The sequence below is a fragment of the Astatotilapia calliptera genome, chromosome 11, assembly GCF_964374335.1.
Source record: "Astatotilapia calliptera chromosome 11, fAstCal68.1, whole genome shotgun sequence".
Classification (NCBI taxonomy): Eukaryota; Metazoa; Chordata; class Actinopteri; order Cichliformes; family Cichlidae; genus Astatotilapia; species Astatotilapia calliptera.
This window is the reverse complement of record NC_137432.1, coordinates 34,988,178-35,003,784: the sequence shown is the minus strand read 5'-3', so window position 1 is coordinate 35,003,784 and position 15,607 is coordinate 34,988,178. Positions and strand designations below refer to the sequence as shown.

The 15,607-nt window shown below is 40.3% G+C and overlaps 1 protein-coding gene across 2 annotated transcripts in view; it reads right to left on the bottom strand.

The window, feature by feature from the left end:
- The window catches only part of rftn1b (raftlin, lipid raft linker 1b), a 125,397-nt gene that overhangs the window by 9,125 nt on the left and 100,665 nt on the right, over nucleotides 1-15,607 (bottom strand). For both annotated transcript variants that reach the window (XM_026185312.2, XM_080308165.1), the window contains one exon: nucleotides 14,276-14,394. In XM_026185312.2, the coding sequence (XP_026041097.2) occupies nucleotides 14,276-14,394 (119 nt within the window). The remainder of the gene's footprint in view (nucleotides 1-14,275; nucleotides 14,395-15,607) is intronic.

The window sequence follows — 15,607 nt, the reverse complement described above, 5'->3', positions numbered from 1 at the left end:
TGACACTCCTACCTTCCACACTTTCCCACCTTTCTGTTCACCCTCATTAGTCCCTGCATATACACTGGCAACATTTCCCTCCTTTGTTAGATTGTATTTATGCACCTTCCCTCAGCATGGCAATTTTTTTCCTCATCTGTTTGTATTTTTTTTTTTAAACTTTTTCTGCTCATATTGCCTCTTTTTTCTTGGCTGCCAGCTTGCTTTTCACCCTGTAAGAGACTTTTACCTGGCGTACTTGACTTTATTTTTATCCTGCCTGTTTTCTGTTCTGCTTTTGGGTCTATTTCTCTGAGCGGTGGCATACAATGGTTACATTATATAATGATGTAACACACATGTATACACAGTAAAAAGTGACCACTGTGCAGAAGACATTATCGTCACGACATATTTACTGTAAGAATTTGATTTTGTTTTGTAGCATTCATATTTTGGGAAATAACTCTTAAATGTGACCAACGCTTAAATGTGATCTACTGAGCTTTCAAATTTTCTCTCCAATGTTTAATGTGGACACTCACATTAAACATAGCCAGGTTATTAAATAATGAGGTCAGAGTAAGTAAAAGTAATCCCCTTGAGCCAAAAGTACAGGCTGGTTTCAAGTAACAGGTCAGCTTTTAAGGGATCACAATGCTAACACACCATGAAACACTAACTTATTGTGCGATAATCGCACACAAATATGAATAAAAGAAACAACCATGAGAATGATAAATGGACTGGCACTTACTTGCTGCTTCGCTATTCTAAACACTCAAAGTGCTTTTTTCGTATAAGCCACGTTCACCCGTTTAGACAGACATTCATGCAGCACTTTCTTTCACACGCTTACACTAATACACCAGTGGATACAACAGGAGCAATTTGGGATTCAGTGTCTTTCTCAAGGGCAGCCAGGCATCAAACTACCAACTTTGAGATTACTAGATAACCAATTCTGCTGTGCCACATCCCCTAAATGTGAACAACCACTATTACATGAACTACTATTAGTATTAATACAGCTGCTACAGCTGAAATGCTATTATTTGACTAGCTTTTATGGCCAGCATTTGTTGTTTTAATGCACACTGTGTATAACTAAAAATACTCAGCTCAAGTGTTTCGATAGTTTATTACTTTGATACTTTTAATGCCTCTACCACTACCTCGACTAATGCAGTCTGTGTATATAACTTCAGCTGATTAATTATAATTCCACATCTAGAAACTTGGATAATTTACATAACTATTCCAGCTGCTGTGACTATATCACTACTACCCTCTGCTGACTGCGACTGGATTTCATGGTAATCATACAGAAGAATGAGCACATCACTGACAAAAAGACTGATCAGCACACAATGCTCATTGTTTTCTACGAGACAGACTTCAAGCAAAAACACTTAAACCCATCCCATTATGCAACTCTGCATTTTTCTTCCAGAGATTCTTATTGATCAGAGTGAAGCAACATGCACAAACAGACCTAAAGCAGCCACACATCAAGCTGTAGGTTATAAAGAGCTAATCGTTCGGATACAAGACACAGCTCCAGACATTATTTACACAAGCATTACTTTCTAAGTTCCTACAGGGAGCGGTGCATCTACATTTTTCGGTGGTTTATGTTGGAACCACTCCCAGAAACAGGCTCTCTTTCAAAGCCTGCCCAGAAAGTAAATTGAGAAATAATTTTTCTGTAATGGCTTGCTGTTCTTTGGAGTGGGTGAAAGTTAATCACAGTCCCTGGAGTGTGGCTCTTGCTCTCCCTGACTTATTATGCAGGGCCACCTCGCTGCATCAGCACTCCAGCACCAACCTGTGAGGCTGAAAAACAAAGCAATCACACCGCCATCTTTGCCTTCGATGTTATCTGAGTGTGACTATAAAGGAGGGCCACACAGTCAGAGGACAGAGAAGAAGTATTTTAACCGCCATGGTCAAAGCTAGTTAAAATTAAATCCATTTTTTTCTAAAAACATTTCCGCCTTATCCTGTAATAGAGTAGCTGGGCTATCTTAGCAGGAATGAAGGACTCTGTCCTTCTCTTTCTCAGCCTTTAAAAGCTGGTTTCTTGCTGTTTAACCTCCCCTCTACCACTCTCAGACAAGGCACGGGGATATACTACCCAGTTTTTGTGAACATAGACCTTTAGACAAAGTATTTTTTCGGGCCTGCAGCAGACGAGGGTTCACATCAGCTCGATGTTTAACGTGCACTCTGTGAATCAGTGGTACGAAAACACAGCTCGGCTGTTTTTTCTTTAAACCCTTGACTCTGAACAACATAACAGCCCATAATTCTGTTTTTCACCGTCTCTGACTATATTTGAAGGCAATCGAGGTCAAAAGGCTTGCAGACTCAGTCCAGTAATAATGAAGCAAATACCATTTAATAAAAAGACATTCAGATTCTGCAGCTCCTGATAGGTTCGTTCAACCCGGTGTGTTGTCACAGCAACAGAAGATTCAGCATCCACTTTTTAAAGCCCTGTAACAACCTTTTCTGAGTGTCAGCAGCCTTCATCGCAAAAGTAAAATATTCAATATTTTTAGCTGACTTTTAAAGGTATTGTCTTCAGTGTTAAAACACTGAATAGCAGCGTATTGAGTGCTGGTCTTAGATGCTTTTCATGTCCAATTTGTCAGCTTGCTAATGGAAAAGCTACCATGCAAGCATGCTCCTCCAGTAGAGGCAAGAGGTCCTTAAAGACTTCAAAAAATTCAAATCATAAAAACGCATTGTGACATTAGAAAGTGTACGTCTACAGACAGACCCATTGGTGCTAATAAAACAGGCACATTGTGTCCACTTTGTTATGTTTGAGCATACACAAAGTGGAATTATTAAGGAACGTCACATGTCCGGTGTGTTTTCAGGCACCACATAATGCTGCTTTGTTAGATGTATTTCACCTTTACAAACAGGGTGTTTTGGGGCATTGGTGACGCAGCTGGGGCAACATAGATGACTGAGAGATAATGACCCATTTTCAAGACCTACAAAGGCAACTTAATGACTTTAGGGGTGTGGTATAAGATGCAGTTTTAACAGACAGAAAATCATGTTTCATGTTCACTTTTACACTAATGTTCAACTTTTAATTTTTCCTGAGGTTAAAGCCTCAGTTTTGACCTTCAAAACATACATTTATGAAAGAATATAATCAGTAGATCCATTTAGTACTACTTGTGACTGTGCAACACAGTCTTTAACAATACTATCTGTCATTGGTAAACAAGATATTTTTAATATTATCTAATTGATTTTATTTGCCATTACTCTACCGTTATCATTTATGTGCATTTACTTTTATAATTGTATTTCTTCCTTTCCTCCCTTGTCCCTCGGGGAACCTTTCCTGAGCTTAAAACTGGATTACTGCAACAATAATAAAGCTTACAGAGTGCATTCAATCTTTGGCTTTTATAAGGCATTAGCCTACTTTTGAGTCAAGACTAGGCCATGTAACCTGATAACACATGATGAGGTGGTTGGGCAAACAAAGGATCAGCTGGTGCAGATGTTAGTGTTCATCATATGTCAGTGAGGGCTTTTATTATGCACTTTAGAAGACACAGAAAATATGGCCATTTGATGGTTGGAGCCGACAATTAAAAATCAGTCTAAGATCAGAAAAGCCATCAGCTTTAAAAGAAGCAGATTCAATTATTTTATGTTATAAAAAAGAGAGGTCAAGAGAACAACTGTGATAGGAAAGGCTGTTTTTCTCTTCAGTTAGACAACTGGAGAGGAAAGGAACAAACAGTGAAGGTTTTGACTTAACTCAGACACGTACAAACACATCAGAAGGGATTCATTTCAGATACTTCAGACACTTTGAACTTGACACCTATTTTCCTATAATGCTTTTTTCTATTCTCATCACCCCTTCATGCTACAATACATTGGCAGAGGTGAGAGACAAATCTGGTATTACAAGGAAAATCCCACAATTAAAAATGTGAAAGTGAAATTATTTGTTATCAGTGAAATTTACTGAAAGTTACGGAAGCGTAGAGCTGCCACCCAGGATAAGATAAACAGAGCTATATCACATTATAACATGAAAAGTTTATTGTTCTAAAAATCTACTTTTCATGTTTGTACAACATAATATCGTTATTATTACAATATACATAATTATCACGTTATAACAAAAAACCTTTCACGTTCTTACAATATAAATATTAGATTGTACGAACATGATAATTATGTATATTGTAATAACGTGATATTATGTTGTACAAAAATGAAAAGTATTTTGTTAGAACAATAAACTTTTCACGTTATAATGTGATATAGCTCTATTTTTCTTTTGCCTGGGTGGCAGCTCTACGCTTGGGTAGAAAGTACTTAAAATTTATTTGATATTTAACTAATTATTATTTATGATATCGCAGTTGGGAAGATTAAATGAGGGAGTGCTGTTGTGCACCTTGAGGCGACTGTTGTTGTGATTTGGTGCTGTATAAATAAAACTGAACTGAATACAGGTTATTGAGCTAATTGGTAAATCTGAAACAGAAGATACTGCTTTTGTGCATGGTTCCCCAAAAGAAAGAAATAACTAACTGAACCAAATTTGTACGGCCTGAATATATAATCACCTGAGAAGCTTTCGCTGCTATGGCTGGTTGATGTGGAGCCACTTTTTATGAAGTTGTAGTTACACTGAACAAAAATATAAACGCAACACTTTTGTTTTTGCTCCCATTCCCCATGGGATGGACGTAGAGACCTAAAATTCATTCCAGATACACAATATAACCATCCCTCCCAAACACTGGTCACAAATCAGTCCAAATGTGTGGTAGTGGGCACATCTGCCATATTGAGATAATCCATCCCACCTCACAGGTGTGCCACATCAGGATGCTGATCTGACAACATGAGTAGTGCACAGGTGTACCTCAGACTGCCCACAACAAAAGGCCACCCTGGAATGTGCAGTTTTGTCTCACAGCAAAATGCCACAGATGCCACAAGCAATGAGGGAGCGTGCAATTGGCATGCTGACAGCAGGAATGTCAACCAGATCTGTCGCCCGTGCATTGAATGTTCATTTCTCAACCATAAGCCGTCTCCACAGGCGTTTCAGAGAATATGGCAGCACATCCAACCGGCCTCACAACCGCAGACCTCGTGTAACCACACCAGCCCAGGACCTCCACATCCAGCAGGTTCACCTCCAAGATCATCTGAGACCAGCCACCCAGACAGCTGCTGGAACAATTGGTTTGCACAACCAAACAATTTCTGCACAAACTGTCAGAAACCGTCTCAGGGACGCTCAACTGCATGCCCGTCGTCCTCATCGGGGTCTTGACCTGACTCCAGCTCGTCGCCGTAACAGACTTGTGTGGGCAAATGCTCACATTCGATGGCGTCTGGCACGTTGGAGAGGTGTGCGCTTCACGGATGAATCATGGTTCACATTGTTCAGGGCAGATGGCAGCTGAGAATGTCCCAGTTCTTGCATGGCCAGCATACTCACCGGACATGTCACCCATTGAGCATGTTCGGGATGTGCTTGACCGGCGTATACGACAGCGTGTACCAGTTCCCACGAATATCCAACAACCTCGCACAGCCATTGAAGTGGAGTGGACCAACATTCCACAGGCCACAATTGACAATCTGATAGACTCCATGCGACGATGTGTTGCACTGCATGAGGCAAATGGTGGTCACACCAGATACTGACCGGTTCTGGGTCCCCAGACCCCCAATAGCGCAAAAAACTGCACATTCCAGGGTGGCCTTTTGTTGTGGGCAGTCTGAGGTACACCTGTGCACTACTCATGATGTCAGATCAGCATCCTGATGTGGCACACCTGTGAGGTGGGATGGATTATCTCAATATGGCAGATGTGCCCACTACCACACATTTGGACTGATTTGTGACCACTGTTTGGGAGGGATGGTTATATTGTGTATCTGGAATGAATTTTAGGTCTCTACGTCCATCCCATGGGGAATGGGAGCAGTAACAAAGGTGTTGCGTTTATATTTTTGTTGAGTGTAAGTTAGGAACAGTACAGGCAACAGATTTCTATCTGCATTATTTGGCAGCATTTTCAGCTCTAGGACCTCCCTTTCACACAGGAGCACATCTACCTGCCGTACCGAAATAGACCCACAGTAAAGAACAGTACAGTACAGTCAGCAGGCATCAGTAGAAACAGATGTGACATGGATCGAAACTACACTAAAATGTAGTAGCTGGGGTTGACATGTGTTGCAAAGTGGCTTGTACATGCACTGTGACTCTCAACAGGCTTAAATAGTGTGTCTAAAGCTGACACAGTAAAACTTGTTTACAGCTCATCTGAATGCTGCAGGTAGAATTTCAACAAGCTTCTAAAAGATCGAGCACTTTGCTCCATTTCCCAAATCTCTGGATCGATGTCCTGTCTCTCAAAAGACAGATTTTAAAAATAAGTCTGCACTAAATGGACTTGCACCTAATTACATTTCTATATATTCTCAGAATTAGAGCCTTTTAGTTTTTATGGCTCCAACATGTGGAACAAACACCTGAAAGCTAAACTGTTATTTAATTTAAATCTGGGCTTAAAATGTGTTATTTGAAGTTGCTGATCAATGAACCAACTTCCTCTGCAACTTAATCCTCGATTTGTTTTCGTGTCTAGTGGATGGTTCCCCGTGTTCACATATGGTCTGAAGATTTAGTCATTACAAGGCAGAGTATAACAGCTGTCCCAGGGACACAACATAGAGGACGGGGTTCTCCCACAGTTTAATCACCACTTTGACATTGCTTTTTTAAAGGGTGCAGCAGAAACAACCTGGGCTACAGCAGACATTAGCGCACCAGATATATATGACTAGCCATCTGTGAGCATGAGAAGCAACTCGAGTCTTGTTTTTTTTTTTTTACTTTTAATTGTTGTTGTTGTTTTTCTATCATGATTATTTTCAAAATTCAAGATTCAAGAGCTTTATTGTCAATACAAGAGTATACAAAGTATACACAGTATACAACGTACCGAACCAGTGTGCTGTTTCACCCCAAGCCCCCCATGATTTCCAAGTATATAAACGATATATCTCCAAGAGATATAAAACTAGGAATTACAAATAAATAACATGCTAAATTTTGGTAAAATGAAGGGATCAAAACGTACTAATTACTAATTATACAATACTATAATAATAACTATGCAATACTAACTGTACAATAAACAAAGACAGGACAGAGACAATACAGAGTGGATTGTGCAGTAGGCATTAAATACCAGGTTCAAGTTATTGTCAGGATATTGTACACGAGACAGGACGAAGACATGTGCAAGATGCAAAATGTGCAAATATAGTATAATTTAGATGTATGTTCAGTAACTATGTGACTGAGTGTGCAAATAAGCATATTGTTCCCAGGTCCAGTTTGTAGTGGATTTGTGAAAGTTTTTGTTGTTTTTGAGTCTTTTGGTGAGTATTGTAGCGTGTTTGTAGAGGTATGTGTATATCAGTCTTGTGGTGGTAGTGAGTTGAGGGCTCTGACTGCGGGGGAAGAAGCTCTTGCAGTGCATGTGACATGTGACAGTGACATATCGTGACATGCATAGATGTTTTAAATGTCTCTTTGTTTTCCACTTCATCTCTCTGGAAGGTACACTGGATTATCTGGATAGCGTTGTACAAATAAATGTGTCTTGACTTGACTACAGAGAAGTATAGACTGGGTGTGTAGAAGGGTATAAACTGAGCCTTCAGCTGAGCTGGGCTGTCACTGAGATGAGTAAATCTGCTGGGATTGCGGCTAAGCTGACCTGAACAAAATGTGCTTGATTTTAGTTTCATCGTGCATCGATGAAACTAATTGCTAGATTTAAGTTTTCCATAACCCTTCAATGTGACAGAGACCATTAATTGGTAAGTAAAAAAGAAAAAGAAAACTCTACAACTGAGTCCTTCATTTTGGGGGCTTACAGAGATACGAAATGTATTGGAAGGAAACCATCCGAGAAATTTAAAGGGAGAGAGGTGTTTCATGGAAGCAAGGAGATCATTGGTTAGTCTCCAGGCAATACAAACAGTGAAGTAAAAATACAAAGATGTTGAAATAGTATTTGGTGCATTTAGTAATGCTATCATTTTGTTACATGGTACATGTTACTGTTTGTATACCTTACAGAAACTGCACCCTATAAGCCTAAACCTCTCCCTCTGTCCTGCAGCTATCAGCATCATCGACACATTGCCTGACGGAGCGGGTGCGACCTCTCACTTGCAGGAACAGTGCAAATTACTCTCCTTCTATGTAGGTCAGCTCTTCTCTCACCTCAGTCTGAGGAAATAGAGATATCATGGAGAGGTGATTCACATTAACGATCGTCTCTCTGAAGTACGTGTACACATCCAGGCCACAGGCCACAGCTCTCGCAGAACATAAACCAAATCAGATGTTTTTAATATGTAATTTTATAATTTGTATCCTTTGTTTCTAGGGCCATCGAAATAAAGTCCATGACCACGAGCGGAACAAATAAAATGTGAAACGTAAACTATTGAACTCGGTGGAGAGGGATTTTGTGTGCACCTGATTGCCAGACGATAGGAGTGACTGAGCACAGACACAATAGGTGTGTGTTTGTGTGTGTTTCTGAGATGTGTTAAAACCATTTCTTCAAAGATTCCTCACTGCCATACTGATGCTGTGATGTGGGGCCCTAATCCCATTTTAGACATCATTTAGTTTCTGGAGTCTGTGAAGCGCTGCTCTTCAAAGCCAGGGATGCAAGTGAATTCTTGGAATGAGTGACAACAATGTTGGCGCTCTTAAGCTCCTTTTCGCTTCCTTTGACTTTGGACTGCCATTCCTAGAATTTGAACTTCACTGATATTAACTTTTAATGTTTTTCTGTAGGAGGAGACACTTTCTCTAAAGTCCCCCTGCAGATTTTCTGGTTTTTCTTTTGGGTTAGGAGTTGTTGGGATCAAGGCGTGAGCAAGCAGGCAATATCAGTGTTTGAAGTGGCGAAGAGAACATTTTACTCAGTGGCAGTTGTACCATGATATCCATAGTTTTCAAAAGGAATAACAAAAACTGTTTACAAATGGTATGTGCTCGAGATTGCTTTCTTTTCTTGAAAAAATAAAACAAAACCCAGCTTTTAAAAATCTGTTTTTTGATCCTTTTAAAATCTTAAGTCAGACACATAAGATGGTAAAAACGCTGCACAAATATAGTGCTTTTAAACCTTAGATAAGTTTGACAAAGAGTTTCAAAATGAGTCGTCCCACTGGGAGGTATTTGATCTGCAGTGGGAAGTGGCTCAAGGTTCATCGGTTTGCCCAAGGACAATCAGGCAGGCAGGAGGGGGGGGGGATCAAACCGCCCCCCCTGTAATTAATGGTCAAATCAATCAAACAAAAATAAAGTTTCTTACTATACTGTTGGTGGTACAGCCTGTCACTCTATGGCACTGCCATTTGTGCTTGCTCATTTGTACTCTAATTTGTACCTTACAAAGACTAGTTTTGAATATCTGGTCAGAGATGTTACATTATACCTTAATATAGCGGTAAACAATCATCTTTTGATAGGGTGCTTGTACAGCATAGTCTGGTTGTAAGGACAACTAACAGCTTTATCCACCTCACATCTGGATCTACAGCCAACCTAGAGTCACCAATTAACTTAACAAGCATGCGTTTGGTCTGCGAGACAGAATTAGCTGAAGGAAACAGAGCAGTGCTAATGTCTGCAGCACCCTGTGGTCCATAAAAAAGAAAGACAGAGAATATAACTTGTTTTTCATTCGACTTAGATTTTACAGGTTTACTGAACACAGAGACCATCTCCTGTTTTACACCTCAAAATGGAAGAAATTGTCTAAACATGTAGAAATTACTAACTGGGCATAGATCCAATAATTACCAATAAATACCTGTAGGAAGGAACTGGGATGAAAACACATATAGTTACAGTTTTATATACAACTATTTCTGTGAAAAACGAGCTCTTTCAGCTTCAAATTATTTAGCAAAGCCACTGAACACAGTTGTGTTTTATCTTCTTGCAGTACTAATAATATCCATAAAGAAGGCAGTTTCTCATGGTAACCAGAGAGCCTCTTATCATTTTTCTAAGTTATGTATGAAACGCTGAAAACCCCTGCACAGAAGTAATAATTCCTTCGAAAGGTTTATTTATTTATTTTGCTGTGATTATAGGTGGAGTAGCAGAGCCATTCTGCATCTCTGCTGCACCTAATTAGAGTAGCAAACATCCGTGCCAATGTTATTGCTCTGCTAAGAGGTATTTCAAAGGGTCAGCAGCAAAAACACATTTTCTCTTATAGCTCCAGTGTACTGTATGTGACCATGAAGTGTAATTTCAATTTTCTATGTTGATAGTTGGACCTTTGGAGAAATTGTACTGTTCAAATTCCTTCACCTTCATTGAATTGCACCACATACTAGCAAAGCATATAAAACCAACATTATGTGCATGATTGGATACCAGTGAAAAAGGTCAATGTGTTCTTTTGGGATCTGGGTAAATTGACCCTTTAAGAATGACCCTTTCAAGACGAATGTCAGTTATTGTGGCTTCATATTGATTTCAGACCTTTCAAGTCATAGTTTTCCTTTTAAAGAGGTGTAAATAGTTTTCTGTGCTTTACCACAAAAAACCTGCACGTTTGGGTCATGTGACTGCGCATTGGGCAATAATCATATAACTGCAAACTGCTGGACCTGAATTTAAAAAAAGGTAGGGAGGATATAAGGAAAAAAATGCAGCTGCATCACATGTCCCATTTCTGTTTCCCCACTTCAGTTTCCATATTTAATATAAATACGATATTTTGTAAAGGCTTAACCTTTGGGCTAGATAGAACATTTTTCCATGTACTATCTAACAAATATTTCCCCCATAGCATCTTAGAGCTATCCATAAAATCTTTGTACCATGTTGAGAATTTAAAATATCACTTGTTGCACAACATGCATGCATCATAATAGACCTACCACTGTGTCCAGCTAAGCTGAAGTGGATAATGGGGCTATTTAAAAAAACATTTTAAGAGGTATGAAAGGTTTTCAGCAACATCACACTCCTCATACACATCAGGTCCACTAAGCTGAATATCACTTCATCTTTTAATAAACACACACACACACACACACACACACACACACACACACACACACACACACACACACACACACACACACACACACACACACACGCACGCGTGTTTTTGTGGCTCTGGTTCTCTTTGCCTGCTTTATCTATATACAGAAAGACTGAAGCACAACACTAATGCACTTTGTTCCTCTTGATAAATAAATTCTCCTGCAGTGACTCATGGCGAGCAAACATATTAAGACCAACCTTGACTGAAGTGTGCAGATGCACATGTTTTCTTTGGTTATTGCTCCTGTGAAGCTCAGTGAAAGAAAGGAGGGCTTTCACTACATTAGTTTCGAGGCAGTGTCTGTATTGATTTTCCCATAGGACATGAGAGATGAGAAACTGGGCCTAATTGGAGTTTCATACCAGAGACTCTTGATGAGTTATTCCTTTTCAGACACTTCACCACAATCCATATGTTTCATATTTGAGTGGGTTTTTTTTGCTCATATTGAAACAAGTATGCATCAGACACCTGACCAAAATCTGTTTGCTAAAGGAAATGTCTGCAGGAGCTTTTTAGCACCGATGGCATTTTTATGCACATCTACATGCTTCACCCACTTTACGCATGCTTTCAATTTATTTCTCTTGATTGTCACTGGATGCATTTTGTTGTTTTTTGTGCCGTTTCCCTCAAGGCGCTGCTCTGCTGTCATTTAACAGAAACTGTTCCCATAGCACTTACGTCTTAGTTTGTCAGTTTGACATTTATTGTTCTTGGTTGTTTTCTTCTCTTTCCTTTAATTTGCTTTGAAGTCAGAATATTTTGCCCTATGAATATTTGTTTGTCTCTCACAGCTGTTTTTGTCAAATAATTTCTTATTAAAACTGCATTAAACTAAATGAATGTCCTTATAAGACAAACATTTTCTTGTCATTTAATTGGTAGCCTCTTAGTGTCATTGTTCCGGCTATTTTAACAACATAATAAAAATCTAATTAAAAACAAATAACTAAAAAAAAAAGAGCTAAGTTCCAATAGGCAGTTAGGCCCCATAGTTTTTGAATAGATTGCCTAATTTCCTATTGTGGCTTTTTTGATCCCTGTCACTTTGCAGTCTCCACTGCAGGATGCCTGCACCTGCATATGGATGGGGGAACCAGGAGAGGCCTGTACAGTAGCCACGGGATGAGCACTGTAGAGTCAAAGCTGATAACCAACTATCACCTCCGTCACACACAGCTGGGTGAGAGACCCTCGGAGACAAAGTCATCTGCAGGCATCTGTTAATGATCCTTCAGCAAGTCCACCTACTGAAACCTTCTATGACTTTTGCTTCTCTTTTATAGATCCTGTTGGCCAAATGCGCTCTTTGTAGCATCTTTGCTCCAGCTGAACTAAACAGTGACTTTGAGCTTTCAGGGAGGGCAAAACTGGGTGTGTAACAAATGACTGAATATTTCATTTTTATTGTTACTTTTTAAATTTTTTTTAAAATAATTTCTGGATGCTGAAATTAACATTTTATCAATCACCCTGGCTCACAAAAATCTAACTTATTGCCTTTCCATCCTCTTAATGAGCGCGTTTCCACACTCGATGTCCAACGCTGCTGCCCGGTGAGAGAGCCACAATGCCAAAGAAAATCTTGTGGGTATCTCTGTAACATCTGACAGTGGCAGTATTTGATGCTTTTGAATGAGAAAATGCTGAAAATATGTTTACCAATTATTTTTAAAATTGTATGACTTTTGTTATTATTACATTTACTATAGTAGACTCGTTTTTCTACTTTTAATGGTGTAGAAAAAAGGGTCTACTATAGCACTATTTTGCACTTTGGTTGAGATATAGCATTAAAAGCTCAGCACTTTTCACATCCAACTCACATCCAGATTCAGCTCGTTCATAAGTGAAACTAAAGACATTTTTATCCCTTCACTGATGAGCACTGACATTCCTGAGATGATACACTCCTACTTAATGACAATATAAATGGTCACATGCCCTCACTGAAGTGATTTGTTTTATCACTCTTTTTCTCTGAGCTTCATAAATCCTACAACCTGTCAGCATTTTGGATAAATAAGTATGTTAAGCACTGAGGGGAAAAGAAATTGACGTATATAAAGAAGAAGAAAAACACCTTCAATCAACATTCAGCCTTTTTTTTTTTCATTTTAATTATCCTGGCACCAAAACAATAATGAGCTGTGAGGATACTTTGCATATCAATTTTCGGCAGTTATCACAAATAATGGGGATGATGTGCAGCCCTGATCGCCCTGACAGAGTGTGTTGTCAATCTGATTTGGCATGGTGCAGATCGGTGGGGTGAAACGGTTTTTGATAAAGTCCCAGTGGAGGAGCTGATTGGATCTCCTGGAAAACTGGGCGTTAGTTTGGCATCATTCTCGGTTAATGTGTCTGAGGAAGTCTTGAAAGCCATTAAGCTGTAACAGTATTACCATTCACCCAGACGAGGGGAGGCTGTACTGCTCCTGCCAGATGACTGCAGGAGTCTTTTTAGTGCCACATATGGCCATCGGTGCTGGGCTGGTCAATCAGAGAGCCACATTTGGGGGACAAAAGTCTCCTTTCACACTTGGACAGCTACCGGCTGCAAAAAGTCTAAATTCAATTACAGAGATAGCATCTGAAAACACAGACACACAAAACCGAGCTCGTCCACACTCAGCTGCATGCGCAAGCATGTATACATGCAGACACACACATACATACAGATGAAAGGCAACGAAATGGCCACAAATCCTTCCACTCCAGACAGGAATGAATTTCCAGCTCGGAACTTGTTGAGGAGAGACACTAATCATCACGTAGATAAAGGCTTGTTTGCTCCTGATAAGGGGAGCGACTGCGACACATGTCCCATAAATTGAGATTTGTCCGATTTGCCTTTGGGTTGTAAGGAAACGGTTGGCTGAAGGGCCACGATATCTAAGCGATAACTGACTTCATTGCTAAAGGACTATACTCTTAGAGAGGGGGGCACAGACTGGACTCTGGCTTTCAATGTGTGACTGTACATCCTTTAAAATATCAAAATCTCCAATTCCAAAACAGTCACATGTATGAAATGTACAAGAGCATAAATCCCCCTCTACTAGTGACAGACAGAACATAACCTAGGACAAAGCAAAAATCCCTCCACTCACATCGATGACGGTCCACTGCTCCACAACGATGGCATCGTACGCCGGGGTGGCCGCGTTCGGCTCACCTTCGCTCGCCTCCTGGAAGATGAAGACACTTTCCACTGACTTAGGCAGCAAATCTAAAGAGAAGGGGAAAAAAGTAAAGCCATGAAAAGAGTATTTACTGGATGGAGCGTGTCTGTCTTGTCTCTTCTCCGTCAGGGCCTCCAGGCCAGCGGAAATGGAATGATATCAGCCAGACACATTCACACACAACCCTTTATTACATAGCCAGTGGTCCTAGCCATTTGTATGAGCATTAGGCACTTATGCATTATGCAAGGAGACAGTGTGCTGAAGAAAGGAGCAGGTATTCCCCTTCTGGGACGTTAAAAAAGAAGATGAAACGTTACGAGGATCCAGAGCCTGCTGGTCTTAATGCTTGACGGTTAAACAGAGGCTAATTATAGCTAAAATAGGATTAAAAACTAGATGTACTTGGTGTCCAGAGGACTGAGAAACGCTGCTTTAAGAAAGGTGGACAGATTTTAGCGATGGCAAAATGTAGCAACCAATTTAATGAAGCCGGGTGTTAAGGTACAAAGCATAAATCCTTTTGCTAAGCCTGCATTATTCACCTTAAAAAGACTTAAACTGAATGAATCACATAGAGACACTGACATTGATGCTTTAGGCCACTTTTCAGATTGTGTGCTCCTGACCAAATAGATTTTCCAAGCTTCTCTTCTGTTGGAGGCTAACAATTGCAGGATTGGCATCTGAGAAAGAAACACCACTCTGGCCCCCATGAGCCAGGACCCCTCTCCACCCAACGTCTCTTGTTATTCACTTGATGCACATGCACATTACATCCAGGCGCACATACACACACAGACAAAACACGAGCCTCGTGGTCCAGTCTTCCCAGCAGGCCTGAGAGCTTTCTCATTACTCTCACACCATTTACACACTAATACAGTTTGCTGGGGCCCAGGCACCAATACGAGACACTCCACATTTCATTACTGGGCCCTAATAATAGGGGGATGAGAGGTGGCTGGAGAGCCTGTGGAGAAAGGCGGGGACAAGGAGATAGAAAAAGAAGAAGGAAGTAAGCAAGACACAGGGAGAGATAGAGTGGAGAATGACATTCTCTTTTATTTCCACCACCCTCAAAACCCATTCTGGACCCATGCATGCACAATTGAAGACATCTTTCAAATGCAGACGTGGTCAGTGTTAACCCCCTCCTGCCACTTTGCCTTTGCTCTTCCTCTGTTCCCTCCATCATCCCCCTTCTTTCCCCATTCCTGCACTTTATTTAATTCTTTGGCCCGTCCTGCTTGGCATATT